Here is a 20,816-nt window from a genome sequence, read left to right as displayed (position 1 = left end):
TGCCTAGACTGTTTGTACAAACAATATGGTTTATATTGAACATCTGCTTTCCTTCTGAGGGTCTGAAGTTTTGGCACACATGAAGCAAAGGGTGCCCTTGTTACCAGCCCCCAATAGAACCTGGGTTGCTGAGTCTCTGAAAGGCTTGCCCGGGCAAAACATTACACACACGTTGGTGCATTTTTATTACTGGGGGAGGAGTAAGTTCTGCCTGATCTCTCATAGGAAGGAGAGAGCATAAGGAAGCCTGCAGGTAGTTTCCCCCAGATTCTACCTGTGTCTTTTTCCTTTATGGTCTGCTATATATCCTTATTCTAGCCTTGAATACAATAATAAGCTGAGTTCTGTGAGACCCCTGCCATATCTCTCCAAGACTCAAGAGATTCTGCCCTGCCAAGGCTGAAGATTTGTGTTTTAACCTTAGTGGAAGAAGTTTATTTCCCTATGCCTGGTGATTAGAGTTCCAGGTACAATGGGGAAGATGATATTTAGTCCTTCCAATAAAAAAGTTTATTTCCCTCTGCCTGTTGATTAGAGTTCCAGGTACAGTGGGGAAGATGATATTTAATCCTTCCATTTATTCATTCATCCATTCATTATATTGTTCTACAGCCCCATTGGTGCCCATGTTCCAGGGCCTATGGAAAAAACTGTAAGTTTTTGGCTTACTTAGGTAAAGGGAGATAATCTTGTAAATAGTTTAATGCGAGTCTAGGTATATCCCCCCCCCCCGCCCCAGTTGCTTCTGCAGAGGGCCTTTTTATTTAGCACTATGAAAAAGTTTACATTTTAGTTCCAGGTAGTTCTTTTACTTGAAATATGGGTATATTTGAATTAGAATATAAGGCCCATATCTGAGAGTCTTTGTTTTTTGCTAATAGAGAATTTCAGACCAACATTTCTTTCTAAAAAACAAATAAAAAATACTAATAGATGCTATACATAGATGAATATGAAAATACTAATACATGCTACACACAGATGAATATTGAAAACGTTATGTTAAGTGAAAGAAGCCAGTCACAAAAGTCCACATATTATATAATTCTGTTTATGCAAAGTGGCCAGAACAAGCAAATCTCTAGAGACAAAGTAGATTAGTGGTTTCCAGGGACTAGGGATTGGGGAAGGATGAGGAGTGACTGTTAATGGATTTGGGATTGGGGGGTGCTGAAAATATTCTAAAATTAAATGGTGATGATCTTACAACTTTATGAATGTGCTAGAAACCACTGAATTCTACACTTTAAGTGGGTGAACGTATGTTAATTATATTTCATGAAAGCTGTTTAAAAAAAGGTAAGCGCATATGTAGTTTTGTTAGATATAGCCAAATTCCCCTCTCAAAGTGTTTCATCGATCCCACTAGCAATGTATAAGCTTCCACAATTTTATCAACAATGTGATGTCATACATTTTAATTTTCACCAATCCGATAGATGGGTTAAAAGGTACCTCATTTAAAAAAAATTTTCATTTTTCTATGAGTGACTTTGAATATCTTTTCATATGTTTAAGTGCCATTTTAACATCTGTTTTTGTGGATTGTTTGTTTTCTCAGTTTTTCTTTTGGAATTTTTGGTACTTTATTCCTGTTTTAAACGTTCTTTATATATTAGTAATATTAGCCCTTTGTGATATAGTGTCTTATTTCTAATATCATAGATTAAGTTTTCCCTGTTTTTGTACTTTATATAGATAAGATCATACACCTAAACTTTTTTGGTGAGAATGTAGTCTGTACTCTAGGCAACTAAATTATAGTCTGAGCAGAATTTGCTTCTGGGTGATCCTTAGATTTGCTATCATTTCACACAGAGTTTTTCTTCAGTCCTGAGAATTCACTTAGTATTCATTATTCAAAGTTGTTTCTCTTCTTACTGCTCCAGCAGTTTCTACTTCTTTCTCCTCCTGGTCCCAGACACAGCAGTGGCTCCTTTCTGGTCTCTCTAAGACGCGTCCCCCGCTCCCGCCCCCCGCCCAAAGCCGACCTGGGTGTTCCTTTTTCTTGCTTATCTACTGTACTTTATAGTTTCCTTTATGGCATTTACGTTATTGTAATTGCTTCTGTGTTCCTCCTTATAGATTCTCAGCTGTTTGAAGGTGGAGTTTTGATTTCATTTTTGTGTTTCTGGCATCATGCCGTGTTTGATATATAGTAAGTGCTCAATAAATATTATTGAAAAAAACTCGTGTGTAAGAGATAGGAAGGAGGTGATGTTGTAGGTAAAAAGTCGTCCTTGAGGGACAGGTGGAATTTGAATAAACAAAGAAGGGGACATCCCTGGTGAGAGAAGAGCACCAGCAAAGGATAGAGATGGCAGTGAGCACAGTGTGTGCCGTGAACAGTGGAGATACTTGTCTCATTAGAGCATGTTTGTTTATCCTTGTATTCATCACGTCTTAACTGTGTATCTGCTATATGAAAGGCACTGGTTTAAAAAACCTGGATACAGAGATTTTTAAAACTTAGTTGCTTTGGGAAAGAAGGAGGGAATAGACTAAGAGGGTAAAGGGGAGTAGAGTTTAGAGAGCACGGAAAGAAAGGCATAGGGTTGGGCTTGGTATGGTTGATAGGAGGTGGCAAGTGTATGATCTGCTGGAGGCTGTTATTTCCCGGATGTTTTTAGCGGGAGAGGTATATAGTGTGGGGCAGAGAATTATAGAAAATGATATTGAGCCTTGAGGGGATGAGGTTACATTAGAGCTGAAACCTATAAGACAGCTAGGAATTGGTCCAACGGGCAAGCAGCGGAAGGATGGTCAGGACGAGAGAGAAGAATATAGGGAACTGTATGCAACTATGGTATCGAGTTAGAAGGAGGAAGAAAAGAAAGATGAGGCCGGACAAATGAGCATGGATTAGATCTGTGAATCTCATACCTGAACATAGCAGAATGACCATCTCATAACTTCTAAAATCAGATCTAGACCTCTTGCTTGTTCCTGCTAAATCAGGATGCTTGCAGAGAGGTTGAGATTTCCTTTCACAGGTGGTGAGGAACTATCGGAGACCTTCGGGAGGGGCCTGACTTTTCCCATCTTGGATCATCCTGATACTGCAGTAGATGAAGGGAAGGAAGGTTAGAGGCAAAGAAGCAAATTCCGAGGCCATTACAACAGTATAGAGAAATGATAATAAGGACCTCAACTAGGGCAGAGAATGTGGGATTGCGAGAAAGGGTCAACAGTGACAGAGTATGATGGTGTTGATGGAGAAGGGAGTCACGGATCTTTGGTTTTCAGGCAACTTGCGTGGGTGCTGGAGTATAACTGAGCCAAGCACAATAGGAGAGGTAAGACGTTTGGGAAGGTAACAGAGAAAAATGAGTTTAGTTTGGGACATCTTGGACTTCTCTCACTCTTTTCTCCATTCCATTTAATGGCTCTTCCTGGTGCTCCGACATATATGTCTTTGGATTTATTCTTAAGGCTTCTCTTTCACACTCCCCATCCAATTTGCTAGCAGATATTTTCATTTTACCTTCAAAATATATCCAAAAGTTGACCACTGTTCACTCTCTTTGGAACCTACCACTCTGGTCCTAGCCACTCTCATTTCTCACCTAATTATTTTAGTAGCTTCTTAAATGATCTCCCTGCTTCTGCCCTTGTCCCCTGTCTATTCTCAACCCAGCATCTGAATGATCGTTGTAATAATCGGGTCCTCTCTCCACATGTAACACCCTCTTTCCCTCTGGAGTAAAAGTTGGAGTAAAAGTCAGGGCCCTTGTAGAGGGCGCAGATGGCCCTTACCTCTCTGTCATCATCATCTAGTCTCTCTTCCTTTTGCTCCCTTCACTTCAGTCATGCTGGCCTCCTTGCTGATCCTTGAACTAGTCAGGTGAACTCCCTGTTGCAGATCTTGAATTTTCTCTTTCCTTCGACTAGAGAGCACTTTCCCCAGCTATTGGCATAGCTCACTCCTACTTTTAGGTCTTTACTCAGATGTCACTTTTCAGTGAGTCCTTCTCTGACTACCCAGTTTGCAATTGCATCCCTCTTCCCTGCTGAGTGTTTTCTCCCTTTGGTTCATTTGTTTCCTTAGCCTTTATCACTGTCTACGTGTGTGCTACATGTACTTTGCTTTCATCTCTCCCCACTGGACTGTAAGATACATAAGGACAAGGACTTTTGCTTTGTTCATTGCTGTACTTCTAGCACTGAAAACTGTGCTAACATATGGTGGGTGCTCAGTTAATTGTTGTCGAATGACTGAATTAATTAACAGAGTGCCTGGGATATCCTAGAATAGATACTTATGATTTATTTATGCCCTCTTTAATTTCACAAAGTAGAAGGAAGAAGCATCTAGTAGACAAACTGGAGCCCATAGAATGGTTTAGAATGGAAGAGAGATTTGAGTGAAGCCATGGCAGTACTTGTGATAGCCTAGAGAGAGTGTAGTCAGAGGACTAGCGAAACACCTACATGCAGGGGTTGACTAGAGAGTACCCCTCCTCACACTTAGCCGAGTGGGAGCCCTGCTCTGGGCCCTGTGCGTTAGAGGTTCTCATCTGGCCTTCCTCCAGCTACTGATAAGATGAGGATTTGGGGGGCAAGGGAACTAGGTCGGGTTCTAAGTATTTGAACCCCAGAATTCCTGCCCATGTGTCCTTTCACAGGCCTCTTTTCCGATTCTTTCCTCTCTTCACTGTGTTCATGGGCCTCTCTAGGCCTAAGGGGTGGCCAAGGGGCAGCCTTTTGCAGGCATTTGGCCACACCTTGGACTTGTGGGCTAGCATGCCCACATGTATGCGTATGACGCTCCTTGCAGTACGGAGTGGAGCTAGAGTTGAGAAGAGAAAAGAGGACAGGTTACAGGCCAGGGCGGGCAGCGCGGTCGTCCCCCGTCCCCATAGAACTCGAGGGAGTCTGAGAATTCCAAATCAGAACCTAGCCTTTTAGGTCGTTAATGAAACTGTCCATGTCAAGATAGGATGGATGGTAGAATAATAATTTAACAGCTTATTAGCTTGATTTATAATTTTAAAATATTTCTACTTATGGCATATGGGCTCCCATTTGTATTCTTGCTCCAAGCCCCCTTGAAAACTAGGGTGGATATGTCAGAGGAAATTGAAAAGGAGTAGCGAGAGAGGGAGAAGATGAATTTGGGAGAGAGCTTTAGGGAGGGAATGATCAACAGGGTCAGTGCTTCAGAGGCTTTAAGTCTTCTGAAGACAGAAATATATCTGTTGGATTTGGCCACTGGAATTTAGTAAAAGTTTCAGTCAGTGGCGGCGGATGCCAATGCCACAGAAGGAGGAGTACCTGAGACATTAGGAAGTAATGACAGAGTATAGAAAGAGTATAGAAATTTTTTTCTAGAACCTTATCTGAGAAAGAAGGAACTGGAGCAGTAGCTGGAGGGCTATGCAGTGTCATGGAGGAGGACTTTTCCGTGTTTAAGATGAGAGAGTCTTGTAAATATTTAGATGTCGAAGGAAAGGACTCGGTGTTAAAAGAACGTTAAGGAAGAAGAGGAAATAACGGATGGAGCTGGGCCTAAGCTCCAGTGCGCAGGTCAGCGGATTAGCCTTTGAGCGGGTGCAGGCTGTTTGAGGAGGATTGAGATGTTTGGATGTGTATGGATGGAATGTGGGCTTGGAGGGTAAGAGAGCAGGAGAGTGACTTACTAGGCAATAATATGTCATTAACATTATTTTATAGTAGTTTTTTGGGTTAGTTTTTAAAAACTTGGTCTTAGACTCCTGGGATATATAGGCCATAATATGGAACATAGGCTGTGTATATTGAATCTGTCTGTGCTTACTCAGTAATTGTTATTTAGTGGTGACTTAAAAATTTGTTTGATAAAAACTTCTGATTGCTCCATAGCTTAGAAGTAATTTATTATGTTTATTATATAATGTGTGTCATCAGGCTTTGGAGATGGTTTGTAATAAGTACATACTGTCTGAAGCATGCATACTTGGGGCAAAATATTTTTTAATAGAATTATATTAATACTGTCTTTTTCCCCCCTGCTAGTAGTTCTAAAGAACTGCTGGTTTATATTTTAGCTCTTGCCAAGTTGTGAAAATAGTGAAGGATGCTTAGACTACTTAACATTCAAATTGTAAGTAAAATTTATTTCTGCTACTATTATCTATATGTTTAGAAAACAAATTGAAAATAGTCATTACCTCACATGATAATGGTGAGCTTTAGTGTGTGGGACTGGATTTTTCTTATTTTCTTAAGATACAAATACATCCTATTCCATTTTCTATTCATAAGATCAAAAAGGAGGCTACTAGTACTGAATGGTTTTAGGTAGTGAGGTGAAATTTCTGCTTTTTTTCAGGTATTTCTTTTTATTGTAGAAGTTTATTGAAATTATTTTATTTTCTTATCTGTATGATGCCAGTAGTCAGACTTAATATAGGACATAGTGGTAATGAAATGATTTGTTAGAAATGTATTTTCTCTTTAAATGTACTTAATTTTTCTGCATTCTTTAATTTTCATATGAAAAAAAATCCTGTTAGAAATTAAATCTATAATCTCTCTGAAAAATTGAACACATACAAAATCAAATAAAATGTAACTTTTTAGGAATAGTTGAATGTGTAAATCTAGATAATGTACATATTGGCATTCATCTCTGCTTGAGAAAAAAGCTCAAGTTATGTGTATTTGAACCATTTGCTGCATTGCAGTTTGAACTAATAGCAAAAAATTTATTGAGAGAACGATAAAGTTATATTTAAAAGCATTCCAAGTGATTTCACTACTTTATTTTTAAACTACATTTGAAAGTATAAGCAACTCAAATTAATTTGTTTTATAGTTCTTGTAGACTATTCAAAATGCGAACACAAAATGGGATTGCTACATAGCAAAATACAATTCTAGTTACATTATTCAAGTAAATAAACCAAATGAGCCAAAGAAGAATGAAATATTTACAAACCATTAAATCTTTTAATTTGTTAAATAGGCAAATAATTTTAGAAGTAGTCTCAGTCCAGCACATTTTGTTTTTAATACATACAAAATTTAAAAATTTCTACAAAAATATTTATAAATAAGAGTACATCTTCATAAAGAGAAACAGTTATAACTTTTTACCTCTTAGAATGTAAATATAATGTCACTTATGTGGGATAGCTTGGTAAGAACTTAATTTCAGTATGTTCATGAACTTGACAATGCTAAGTACAATGCTCATTACTGCCCTCTTTTGACACAGGGCTGTATATGCCTGTCTCCTTTTCCTTAGTTTATAAAAATGTTAAAAATTAGATTGCAGAATAGGTTTTGCTTTATATCCTTCCTATATATTTTTAATAACTTTTTAAATTCTTCCTCTTTTTAGGCTCTCTGGTTAATCATCTTTAGAAGACTGGATTTCTGGATATCTACTCCACTCCTCTATTGACTTTTAAGACATGATAATACAAACCTATAACACTGGCAATCATCCATGAACCTTTAATTATATTGATTAATAGCATTTCAAGCTTCCTCAGGGAATAAACAATGACTTCAGCAGTGGTTGACAGTGGAGGTTCTATTTTGGAGCTTTCCAGCAATGGAGTAGAAAATCAAGAGGTTAGGCATCCAATGTATTACATTTCTGTTTTTTTTTCCATAGAATTCAATGCATGAACTAGTTTTGAAATGAATGGGAAACAGGTGTTTGAGAATAGAAATGTACAATGTAGGAAATTGTACATGTCCATGTCATGTGTCCTCATATAGGTAATAGAAGGTTGAGAGGCGGTACTGCCAGGCTCACCTGAATTGTTGGAACATGCATATGTTGGAATGCACAGGGAGAGAAAAATTGAAAGGACGAACACTAGTATTAGCTAAGGGAGAGATTTGAATTCCTGATAAAATTTATCATTTTAGATTATAGAGTGTGTAGATATATACTGTACCTAAATATCTAAATTAGATTCATCTTAAATTAGAATTATATTTCTCCTTTAGTTGTCATCTTTGTTTTTTGGTTATTCTGTTATATCTAATTCAGAGTGAGAATCCATCATATTTTTATCTAATATATATTAAGAATTTAGATAATTCATATATCAGAAAATAAATTTGGATTTTAAAGTTCTGTAGATGTAGAATTTTTCATTAGCATTTTTGGTTATTTTCTTGTTATTGATAACATTAAAGAATAAGATGAGAGTAGAAAAATAACAATATTAGAAATATATAGGCTTCCAGGGCCTGGCTTCTGTTCCCATCATTCAGTAAAGACTGAATTTGAGAATGATCTGAATTAAAATATAATAATGCTGTCACACTAATGAACAAGTATTTGGTCAGAGATGAGGTGGGAAAATGGAGAGCTTACTGTATTAAAAAAAAATCTTGTTTTCTCTATATTCTGTGAAAGATACTGCTGTTACTGGTACTTAGTACCACCATAGCGGTATAGGTGCATGACCGAGAAACAAGTTAGGACATCAGGCTGTGTGTTCTGGAGTCTGGATTCTTTTTCTTCCGTGGTTGGTGTCTGTCCAGTCTTCTAAAATAGCTGCGGGCAAATTCAGTGGGAAGGGAATAGAGTGAATGTACTGCTTTTCCATTCTTCTCAGTGGACTTGGTAACGCAAACGTTCCTGTTGTATTTGAACCCCAAACTGGTTCAAAGTCCATTAAGAAAGGCCATAGCTATAGAACACACGTCGTTCTCATAATCGTCGTCTTCCTTGAAGGTGTGCTTTCTGTACAGTCACTTCTAGATATGATTCTGTACTTGGGAAAACCAGGGAGAATCCATGAAAACCCATTAGAACTAATAAGAGTGCTTGGTAGTTGGCAGGCACAAAATTAATGCAAAAAATATCTTTCTTTTGTAAGGACTGTCATTAGAAGAGATCATGGAGGATAAGATTCCTTTCAGAAAATTAACAAAAAAGTAAATTGTTGAAGAATAAATGTAACAGTTTTATGGGAGTTGTTTGGAGAAAATTAATACTGAAGTACATGATAGAAAAACAGAGAGATATACTTTGTACTTGGATAGGAGAGATGGAAGCGTTGGTATTGTGGAGGATGTCAGTATCCTCCAATTAATCAATGTATTCTATCTCTATCAAATGTTAGGGCAAATTTGGGAGAAATTGATTATGGAAATCTAGTGGTTGTATGGAAGAGTGGACATGCAGGAATAGTCAGAGCAGTTTTTGAAAAGGAAATATATCAGGGAGGTCTTATAGAAATGGAGAATTAATACAGAAAAAAAGGAAAGGATTTAAATATATTTTTCAAAACACAGTGAATACAAGTTCTAGAGAGCATCTGCTTCCAGACAAATAGGATTGGGCATTCTTCCACTTCAGATTGTGATGGAATAACTGAGACCAGATTATATTCGTATCATAGACAACTAGGAAAATGAACAAAATATATGAAACCACAGTTTTGAAACATTGGTGCTATGGTGTGAATGTCCCCAGTGATGATGGTATTAAGAGGTAAGGCCTTTGGAAGGTGATTAGATAGTGAGGGAGGGACTCTTATGAATGGGATTAATGCTCTTATTAAAGGCTCCAGAGAGATCCCTTGCCCCTTCTGCCGTGCGAGGATATAGCAGTAAGTCTGTGCCCTGGAAGAGGCCCCTCACCCAGTCACGCTGGCACTCCGAACTTGGACTTCCCGCCTCCAGAACTGTGAGCAATATATTTCTGCTGTTCATAAGCCACCTAGTCTGTGGTATTTGCCTGAATGGACTAAGACAGTTGGACGACAGGCAGCACAGTCCTGTGCTGCCTGAGAGCGGAGGAGGTCTGATGGTACTGGCTTATTTCTGGACCACAGTCTGCGGAGAAGAACCCAAGCAGAGCATGTCAGTCTCACTGATTTGAAGAAACCATGTTTGGAATTTGGAAAGGCCAACACAACTAATTGAAGGGTCAGTATCAGAGGAAGAAGCTGCCCAGAGGAAGAATATCAGAATCTGCCTCAGGGTCCTCTGTTCTTTCGCTGAATGAGCTGCCCAGGCAAACTCCTGAAGCCAGGCAGAGAATGACTAGAATGATGTGTCAACTCACCAAATTACTGAGAAATCTACAGAGGTCACTCAGGGCTGGGAGATAGGCGTTACAACCAGTTAAGAGTCTAGTAGAGAGCGGAGGACATTCATTAGAGACCCCAGAAGAGCCATGCCTTCTCGCAGGGCTAAACCAGCCTTAGAATAAAGGGTGTTCCAAATGTGCCATAAAAAGATTTAAAAACAGGCCTTGAAAGTTGATCCATAAGTAACTTAACTGTCTGTCATAGTAAACATTAAAATAAGAACAAAATTTAGTACCCAAGGATGTAAAATTTACATATCCAACACCCAGGCATGTTAAATGCAAAGAAGGTGAAATAATATAACCTATAACTTGGAGTAAAAAAACTCAAAGCTAACACAAATGATAGAGATGATGAAATTAGCAGATGAGACTTCAGAATAGCTGTTAACAAACATGCTCAAGTAAAAGAAAAATTGAATGTCAGAAGAGAGATATAAAGGACAAATAAAACTTCTAGAAATGAAATATATACCATCCGAAAAGAAAATCACTGGATAGGGTTAAAAATAGATTAGGTACTGCAGAAGAAAGGACCAGTGTATTTGAAGGGAGCAATAGAAACCACATTTTGAAGCACAGAGAGAAAAAGGTAAAAAAATTGAACAAAGACTTGGTTATATGTGGAACAATATCAAGTTCTCTAACATACATATAATTTGAGTCCCAGAATGAGAAGAGAGGAGAACAGGAAAAAACATCTGAAGAAGTAATGGCCATAACAATTTCCAAGTTTGATAACGAATATGAACCCAAAGATCTGAGAATCTTAAACCCCAAGCGGGATAAAGCATAGAGCAGAGAGATACTGGAGCATATCATATTAAAATTGCTGAAAGCCATTTTCAGAAAGAAAACCTTTAAAGCATCTAGAGAAAAAGATTTCTGTGTGCAGACGAACAAGGATAATGACTACAGACATCTTGACTGAAACTGCAAGTCAAGATAATGACTTCTCTAAAATGCTGGAAGACTAAACCTACAATTATATATTCAGTGCAAATGTCCTTCAAAATGAAGCTTTATTTTAGACCAACAAAAGCTGAGAGAATTTATCACCAGGAGCCTTGTGTTATACTGTTAAAAGAAGTTCTTTAGGCAGAAGGTAAATGAAGTAGTTATACCAAATGGAAATTTAGATATACATAAAGGAATGAAAAGTACTGGGGAAATAGGTAATGTCTGGGTAAATATAAAATACTTTTTTAAAAATCAGTTTATTTTTAAAAAGATAATTGTTTATAACAGGAATATGAAGTAAATGTATAATGACAGTAGAACAAAGGGCAAGAGGGAAATGGAAGAATACTATTGTAAGCTTTTTATATTTTATGTAAAGTAACATTATTTGTAGATAAACTGATAAGCATATAAAATCTAGAGGACCACTAAAACCTCTAGAGCAAAGAGGTATAGATAATAAGCCAATATTTGAATTAAAATGGATACTATTAAAATATACTCAATTCAAAAGACAGAATAAAAGGAACAAAGAATAAATGAAACAAATAATGAACAAAGATCATTAGATTTAAATCTTGTTTTATTGATAATGTTAATTGTAAATATTCTAAACAGTCCAAATGTCAGATTGGGTTAAACAAAGCCAAACTTATTTATCTTTTATACAAGAAATTCATTTTAAGTATTAAAACAAATTAAAAGTAAAACTGCAAATTTAATCTTAAAAAGGCTGAAGTTTCAGGACAAGTATATTACCAGGGTTAAAGATAGACATTTCATAAATGATAAAAGGACCATTTCATCAAGAATACTTAAGAACTCTAAATGTGTACACACTCAATATTAGAGCTTCAGGACACATAAAACATAAACTGACAGAACTGAAAGAAATAGATAAATCTGCAGCATTAGTTTGAGATTGTAGCATTACTCTCTTGGTAACTGATAGAACAATTAGGAAATCAGTGAGAATATAGAAGACTTTGAACATCATTATCAACCAGCATCACCTAATGGACATTTATGGAACACTACCTAACAGCACCAGAATACACATTTATTTCAAGTGCACATGGATAGGGAACCAAGATAGATCATGTGCTGGGCTACCTGTCTCAATTTTTAAAAGTTTGAAATCATACAGAGAAGATTGTCTGACCGAAGCAGAATTATATTAGAAATTAGCACAGAAAGATGCTTGCAAAGTCCTGGAATATTTGGATATTGAGTAGCTCACTTTTATGTAACTCATGGATTAAAGAATAAATGACAAGAGAAATTAGAAAACACTCAAACTGAATGAAAATGAAAACAGTATGTCACGTAGTGCTTAGAGGGAAATTTGTGGCTTCAAATACTTATGTTAGCAAAGGAGAAAAGTCTAAAATCAGTCATTTAAGCTTTCACCTCAACAAATAAGATACAGAGATCCCATTAAACCAGAAGTAAGTAGAAGAAGGAAATAATAGAAACAAAAAAATAAAGTAGAAAGTGGACAAATAAGAGAAATTAAGCTGGACCTTTAAAAAAATAAAATCGAAAAATCTCCAAGTTGACTGCACAAGAAAAAAAATCCAAAAGGCAGAAATTACTAATATCAGGAATGAGACGTTAGCTAGTAAGTATTAGTAACCATTTTATGCCAATAAACTCGACAGCTTAGACGAAATGGAGAAATTACTTGAAAATCATTCCAAAGGGAACAGAAAGCATGAGTAGTCCTCTATCTTTTAAATCCAATTCCTAATCAGAATCTTTTCCACATAGAAAACTCCAGGGATTAATGGCTTTATTGACACTTTACCAAGCATTTAGGGAAGACATACTAATCCTACACAATTCTGAGAAAAGAGGACAACAGGGCATTTCCTAACTCATTTTATGAGGCCAACACTGCCCTGATACCAAGACCAGATAGAGATACAGTAAAAGAAAACTACGGACCGATATCCTTCATGAATATAGAAACAAACATTCTTGATAAAATACTAGCAGTCTAATCCAGCAGCATATAAAAGGGATCATAAATTCCAAATGGGGTTTATCCCTAGAAGGTAGGTTTAATCACTCAGTGTAATTCACCATGTTAAAGTAAAAAGGAAAAATTAGCCACGGAAAACCCATTTGCCAAAGTTCGTCTGTTATGCTGATTCTTTAGTAATAAAGAAGAACTTAAGTGCATCTGTGAAAAACCTATAGCCACCATCATACTTAATGGCGAAAGACTGAACGTTTTCCTTTTAAGGTTGATAATAAGGCGAGGATGTCTGCTGTAATCAGTCTACTCAACACTGCACAGGGCAAGAAGAACGAAAGACCTGCAGATGGGAAAAGAAATTGTATTTCTAAATGATATGATCATGTACATAGAAATTCCTAAGAAATCTATACAGCTATTAGAACTAATAAATTTAGAACAGATGTATATGTAAAAATTGTATTTATATATGCTAGCAAAATACAATTGACCAATCAAATTTAAAAAGCAATACTATTTAACAGAGCATCTAAATACCATAGTGATATTTAACAGAGCATCTAAATACCATAGTGATAAGCTTAATGAATTATGTAAAAGATCTATCTGTACAGAGACAACTATAAAATAGTGAGAGAAATTAAAGACCTGAATTAATGGAGATACATGTTTATGTATTGGGAGACTATGGTTAAGAACAAAGTTAGAGGGCTTATATGCCTGATTTAAAGACTAGAGTTCCCGTAATTGAGACAGTATAGTATCGATATACCAACAGAGATGTAGATCATTGGAATGTAATGTAGACCCACATAAGGATGATTGAATTTTAGTAAGGGTGCTAATGTAATTCCGTGGAGAAAGTTTTTTTTTTTTTTAAATATGGTGAAACAACTGTATATCCATGTGCAAATGAATGAACCACATTTATTTCTCACATCATATACAATGAATAGCTTACAATTGATGGTAGGATTAAATGTTTATAAAAATTTCTGGAAGAAAACACAGAATTTTCTCTCAACCTTGAAATAGGCAATGATTTCTTAGATTAAACACAAAAAAACATGAACTTCAAAAGAAAAAAATGAATTGAATTTCATTTAAATTTAAAGCTTTTATCCTTTAAAAAAACTGTTAAAAAAATAAAAACGCAAACCAAAGATTGGGAAAAAATGTTTATAGTGCATATACTGAAAACTTATATTCAGAAAATATAAAATAATAAATTGGAGATAACCCATTAAAATGGGAAAATGATTTGAACAGATAAGTATATGAATGGCCAATAAGCATATATAAAAATGCCTGCTATCATTAGCCATCAGGGAAATGCAAATTAAAACCAGAAGGAGATACTGCATACTTAAACGGAATGGTAAAAAATACAAAGAGTAATACTACGTGTTGGGGAGGATATAAAGCATCTGCCACTCTTGTACAATTCTAGTAGAAATTAAAATAACTACTTTGGAAAATAATTTGACAGTTTTTAAAAAATTAAATGTATACTTACCATATGATCTGGTTTTTTAACTCATAGTAAATATGGAATTGAAGGGAAGGGAAGGGAGGGGAAGAGCAGGACGTTAATAGCATGGCAGCCATATGAGCATAGGTGACTAGGTAAATGGCATGCATAGCGATACAATGGAATTCTCAGCAATGAAGAGAAATTAACTACTGATACATGAAACAACGTGTATAAATAGCACTATGTTTATTTAAAGAACTCAGATCCAAAGGAGCACAAACTGTTGATTCTATGTTTATACATTTTAGAAAAGGCAATTTATAGGGATAGAAATCAGCTTGGTGGTTGCCTAGGCTTCTGTGGGTAGGTGGGTGGGGGAGCAGGTGGTGGTTGTGAAGGTTTGGCTGGTACAGGGGTAAAGGGAGCCTTCTAGTGTCATGGAGAGGTTCTGTTTCTCGTTTGCGATGGTAGTTGCAGGGATGTTTACATTTGTGAAAATACCTAGGTAAAGTCGTTTAAAAATAATTTTATTTGTTGAGATTCTTCCACAAGTTTTATATTATACAAATGGTATTTAGTTTTAAAGTTTTCACCTTATCTCTCTAGGCTTTAAGGGTTTGTTTTTGTTACTGTTGTTCCATTTGTTATTTTTAAATGAAAAAAAGTAGCAGTATTTTGATTTTTCTTCTTAGTTACACAGGATCATTGTAAAAAAAAGCAGTAAACACAGGCATACCGAGAAAATGAAAATTCCTCTTTTATCTCCTCATATCTCTCTAAAGAGATTAGTAATAATTTGAGATATATTTTTCCAGACTTTTTAATGCATTTGTGAAACAAATATTTATATAAATTGAATTATACAGTAGTACTGTCTTGTTACCTATTTTTCCTCCCACTTATTTGTATCATAGATATTTTTCCATGACAATATATAGGTATCTACCTTAACCTTTTAATTGATACTGAGTCATCTGTTATTTTGTGGATATATGGTAGTTATTCAATCCATTTCTGATGGGTGTATTTTTTTCTTTCCTTTTTTTTTTTTTTTGGCATATGACCATCTCAATTTGGGGGCTTGTCTTAAAACAATGTTTGGTCTATGTCCATGCTACCCTGAACAAGCCCGATCCCATCTGATCTCAGAAGCTAAGCAGGGTCGGGCCTGGTTAGTACTTGGATGGGAGACCGCCTAGGAGGACTAGGTGCTGTAGGTGTAAAAAATAAAAAAATAAGGGATTGTAACCTGACAAGGTCTTTGCAATCTGTGAGGTCAACCAAGGGTTGCCTTGCCCCCCCCAAAACAAAACAACAACAACAACAAAAAACTGTGTTTGCATAGGAAGCACACTGTGTTTATTTTAGTGACGTATTTTTTGGAGTGGCCTCTGGGGATAAATAGTTGAAGGAGATTAGTCCCCAGAGCCTCCCACACTGAATGTTTCATTTTTTGATAAGGCTTTGAAGGCGGCCTCACTCTACCACAAAAGAAGAAATGTGAAACAAATTTATGTGTTTTTAATGTACTTCGGAATTTCATGTGTTTCAGTGTATTTCTAACAGCGATAAAAGGATTATAATACTGTTGCCTTCAGCCATTTTATGGTCTTTATCTTTGGAAACTTAAGGTACCTGGAGAGCAATGACTTGAGTGCAATATGATAGTACTTTTTAGGTGAACAGTGCCTCTTTAAAGGTCTCTCTCCTTGAAAGTTTTTTTTTTCTTTTTTATTAATTTATTTTTTTTATAGTGACATTGGTTAACAAACTCTAGTAAGTTTCAGGTGTACAATTTAACAGTGAGGCGCATATATATATACTGCATTGTGTAGAATGGAAGTTTTTGAGATCTTAGTGCTTATAATAGACTTGCCAGGTAAAATATAGGCTGTCCTGTTAAAGTTGAATTTCATATAAACAACAAATAACTTTTTAAGTATGTTCCGAGTATTGCATGGGATTTCTTATGTATATTATTTGTTGTTTATCTGAAATTCAAATTTAACTGGGTATTTTGTTTTTATTTAAGTCCGACAGCCTTAATTTATAGGGAACTAGATAGGTTGTGCCAAGACCTTCTGAATCTGGATTTCATGCATTTAATTATTGCATAATTTAGTGACTTGAGCAAGATTATGATGATCATAAGTAAAATAACTTAGTGGATATATAAGTTTTTACTAAATTCTTGTAAAACAAAGACTCCTGATTCTATCCTTTTCCATCCTTCTTCCCTAGTAAAAATAGCTCATCCCTCTTCACTGTATGAAGCAGTAATTATCTGCACACCTGTATGCAGTGGCTTGTGGTCCCTGTCATTTGGCAGAGGAAAAGCTCGTGAAGTTACTTGGCATTGTAGATTACAATATGCGGAATCTATAAATACCTGTTAATATTAAAATGTATCGAGCTTTATTATTCTTTGTACCAAGCTACAAATAGTTAAATGTCTCTTCAGTTTATACGAAGAACATATGGTTGAGGAGGATAAAAATTGACTAAGATACAGGCTCTTAACTCTCAAACATCTTACTATCTCATCAAGGAGTTGGATATGTAAACAGATAATTATAATACAGAATAATGGGCAGTGGTAATATTTGGCAGACAACTTGTTCTACAAGTACTTGTATGGAAAAACCGATTCAGATTGGGGGATTATAGGAGACTCCCTGGAACTGGGCCCTGAGTGGATGAAAAGCATTTGGGCAGATGCGGAAGGTAATTTCAGGCTGCAAAGTAATGTGAACAAGTCATGGAAACTTTTACCGTTGGAAATTGGGGGCAAAGCAAGTAATCAGACAGCTATGTGAAGTAATGTAAGAAATGAGGCTGTAAAGGTGGTGTTTTTGTTCCTTGGGGCTGCTGTAACAAAGTACCATAAACACCTGGGTGGCTTAAGTAGCAGGTATTTATTCTCTCACAGTTCTGGAGGCCAAAAGTTTGAAATCCAGGTGTTGGTTCCTTCTGGTGGCTGTGAGGGAGAATCTCTTCCACATCTGTCTCTTGGTAGCTTCTGGTGTTTCTTGGCTTAGAGATGGCCGTTTTCCCTGTGTCTGTATATCGTTTTCTCAATCTCTCTCTCTCTCTCTCTCTAAATTTGCTCATTTTGTAAGGACATGGTCATATTGGATTAAGGCTCATCCTAATGATCTCATCTTAACTAGATCAACTGCAAAGACCCTGCTGGTATTGGGGGTTAGGACTTCATCTTTTGGGGGACACAATTCAATTCTTAACAGGTGGGCCGAGGGTTCTGTTTCAAAGAGTGCTAAAAAAAACCAAACGTATATTATGTTTAACTTTCTTTTTAGACTAATTGAGAATCATGAAAACTTTTTACGAAGAAATAATTCTGATTGTAATTCGAAAAGATGCAAGTAGTAGGTTTGAATATCAGTAATTGAGTACTTACTCTGTGCTAGACACTGCTGAGTACTTTGTGCATATTTAATTTTTGAGGGACTTTGTGACATATGAATATTATCTCTTAAATATGAAGAAACAGAGAAGAACAGGATAGGGGAACAGGAAGAATATTGATAATTTTTTTCCATTTAGACATGTTAAGCTTGAAATATTGTAGTGATGTTAAGTTGGTAGTTTAAAATCCACGTCTGGAATTTAGGAGATGGGTCACAGTGGAAGACAAATATTTAGTAATCAGCATAGAGGTGCTATTTGAAACCATAAGAATGGGTAGGCTTGCCTGGGATGGTAGTAGAGAGTAGAAAGAAAGGGGATACAGAACCTTAGTAAGTTGGCTACATTTGAGTCACTGGAGAGGGAAGAGGAGTCAGAGGAGATGCTTAAAAGTGGAGTGGTAGAAAGAGAACAAAAACGATGGGAGAAATAATTTTTAAAATGAGGCAGTGGTCATTGTATAGTCTGCAGAATGGCAAAGGAGAGTGAAAACAAATAGAATTTGGTTCTTACTGACATACTGAGAGAATAATTTCAGTGAAGTGGTAGAGTCCAGATTACCTGGAATATGTAATAATGAGTCAAGGAGTCAGACTGTCTTTTTGAGAAGTGTATGCTTGTATAAGGAGCAAAGGTCCGGAGTTCTGCTAAAAGAAGAGGTGAATTTTTTTTTAACAAAAAAAATTTTGCTTTTTTATTGTTAAAGGGAAAGAACCATTGAAATATTAAAACAAAACGAAACCCAACTAGGATATAGGAGAGAGAAGAGTGGGTCCAGAATCCTTATTGGTGGGGAAGAGAGTCTAGATAGAGGAATTGGCCTTTTACAGAATTATAGTCCTCAAGTATTTCATAGTTGAGAAAATTTGATTTATTTCCTACTGGTAGGGTGGGGATGGTGGTTCACAATATAAAGTAATCTCAGATTAAAGTCACAATTAAATATGCTACTAGATTTCAGAGGAAAGAAAGGAATTATAAGTCTCTTGGATTATATATGAATAAAATATTCACTGCTTGGGTCAGTACTAGTTCAGATGCTAATTACGATGTAGCTTTCTGAGTTTCACATGAGTGGAGATCTCATCAGTCTTTATCTATCTCATGCTTCTCATTAACAGCTGTTTTATAGCTGGTTGGTACTGCCTATAGGCTGAGCAAGAGGCATGGAAATTCAACTGTTACATACAATTTGTGGGAAAGAATTATTTAACAACAAAAAGTTGGACTCACGTTTTTTGCCTTATACAGAGTAGGGAATTCAGCGTTAATATTTGCCATGCACTTTCTTTTTAAAAAGTTTATCTTTGTTTTGTACTTTATTTAAAAATTTTTTGTGTGAAATGTTTGATACAAAATGAAGAATGAATAAAATGTTTGTTTACGAATAACAACAAGAATACTATTACCTATCACCCAGGTTAAAAAATAGAAATTACTAGTATTTTAGAATACTACGTGTGCCCCATCCATGTCCCCAGGGATGCCATTATCCTGACTTATGTGTTCCTTTACTTTTTATAGTATTGTTGTTTGTGTACACATTCCTAAACGACATATTGTTTTCTTTGGAAAAATGAAAAGTGTACCAAGCTACCCGAGTTGGGAAAGGGCAGCATTACCATGGTTTGGTGAAGGCTTCCAGGAAAAGGGCCCACTAGTTTGGCATCAGGTTCACCGAGTTTCAAGAGCTTCTACTCAAGTGATCAGTAAGTGGTGATGTGAGTTAGTTCTTAGAAACTCAAGGCCTTTTCAGTTAGGTATCTGTCAGGGCTGCAGTGTGGACCCTGTATGGTGTGTTCGTTCTCAGATAAATGGTCACATGGAAAGAGTGCTGTTCTTTTTTTTTTGGTTTCTGCACTCTTCTTGGTCATCTTCCGTACTTAGGAGTAGATCAAAGCAGAACACACCTAGGAGGTGAAATGCATGTTCTCAGCTGATCCAAGGCAAGATGGGGTGAGTAGGGACAGCAGGGCAAACCAGATGTGAATAAAAATCTGGAATAGGCTTGTGTGGGCATTCTCTCCTTAGGAACAATGTCAGTGGGTGTCTTGGTGATGGCAGGTTATTACCATGCTGTCGCAGGAGTCACCTTGCTACAGTCTGGACTGGTTGCCCTGTGGATCCATTGCGCAGCTGGCATTCTGCAGTCTCTCTTCACAGGCCTCTTAAAGATTACCATTGTCTCCTATGTTGATCTTCTATATTCTCTATCCTAAGTTGTCTTTTTTATTTTTTACAATTTGCTTTGATGGAATACACACTCTAGTTGCTTCTTGAGAAAGGATGCATAGAAGGTAAATGTTTTGAGAGCTTTCATGTCTGAGAAAACTTTTATTCATTCATAAGATGCTTTGACTGGGTGAAGAATTCTGGGTTGGAAGTAATTTTTCTTTATAATTTTGAAGAAATGGCTCCATTGTCATCTTCCCAGTATGATGGTTGAAAAGACTGAACTGAGTCCTGATTCTTTGTATGTGACCTGTATTTTCTTTCTAGAAGCTTGTAGAATCTTCTTTTTGTCTCTAGTAACGTAATATTTCATACTGGTATGCCTCTGTGGCAGTCTCTCTTACTTCTTTATGCTCAACACTTGATAGGTCCTTTCAAATGGGCTGCTTATGTCCTTTACCCTAGAAAAATTTCTGAAATACTTTGCTTTCTTTCCAACCTTTTTCCTCTCCCTTTTTTTTTCTCCTAGAACGGTTGGTTATTCAGATATTAGACTTCCTGGACTGACCCTCTAATATTATTCTCTTGTCTTTCCTTTTTCTATCGCTTTGTTTTTTTTCTCTGGTTCCTGGAAGACTGCCTCAATTTGATCTTCTAAGCTTCCATTTTTATTTTGGCTCTCATGTTTTTAATTTTTAAGAAGTCTTCATTTTTTAATGTTTTTTATTAAATTGTATTCCATTCTTGTTTTATGGTTATAA

The 20,816-nt window shown here is 36.3% G+C and overlaps 1 protein-coding gene and 1 pseudogene across 9 annotated transcripts in view; both read left to right on the top strand.

The window, feature by feature from the left end:
- Positions 1-20,816, top strand: part of ELF2 (E74 like ETS transcription factor 2) — a 79,733-nt gene that overhangs the window by 11,826 nt on the left and 47,091 nt on the right. For 6 of the 9 annotated variants that reach the window (XM_039875790.1, XM_039875788.1, XM_039875792.1 and 3 more), the window contains exons 2-3: positions 5,995-6,082; positions 7,325-7,560. The exons of 2 other annotated variants lie outside the window; for them this stretch is intronic. In XM_039875790.1, coding sequence (XP_039731724.1) covers positions 7,489-7,560 — 72 coding nt within the window. In that variant the 5' untranslated portion in view covers positions 5,995-6,082; positions 7,325-7,488. Of the gene's footprint in view, positions 1-2,085; positions 2,159-5,994; positions 6,083-7,324; positions 7,561-20,816 lie in introns of all 9 variants that reach the window. One more of the 9 variants, XM_039875789.1, reaches the window with a different exon arrangement.
- LOC120613536 (uncharacterized) lies at positions 15,559-15,677 on the top strand (annotated as a pseudogene).

The sequence above is a fragment of the Pteropus medius genome, unplaced genomic scaffold (assembly GCF_902729225.1).
Source record: "Pteropus medius unplaced genomic scaffold, Ma_sr-lr_union100, whole genome shotgun sequence".
Lineage (NCBI taxonomy): Eukaryota > Metazoa > Chordata > Mammalia > Chiroptera > Pteropodidae > Pteropus > Pteropus medius.
Note: the sequence above shows the minus strand (reverse complement) of the source record. Positions and strands in the feature narration are given on the sequence as shown.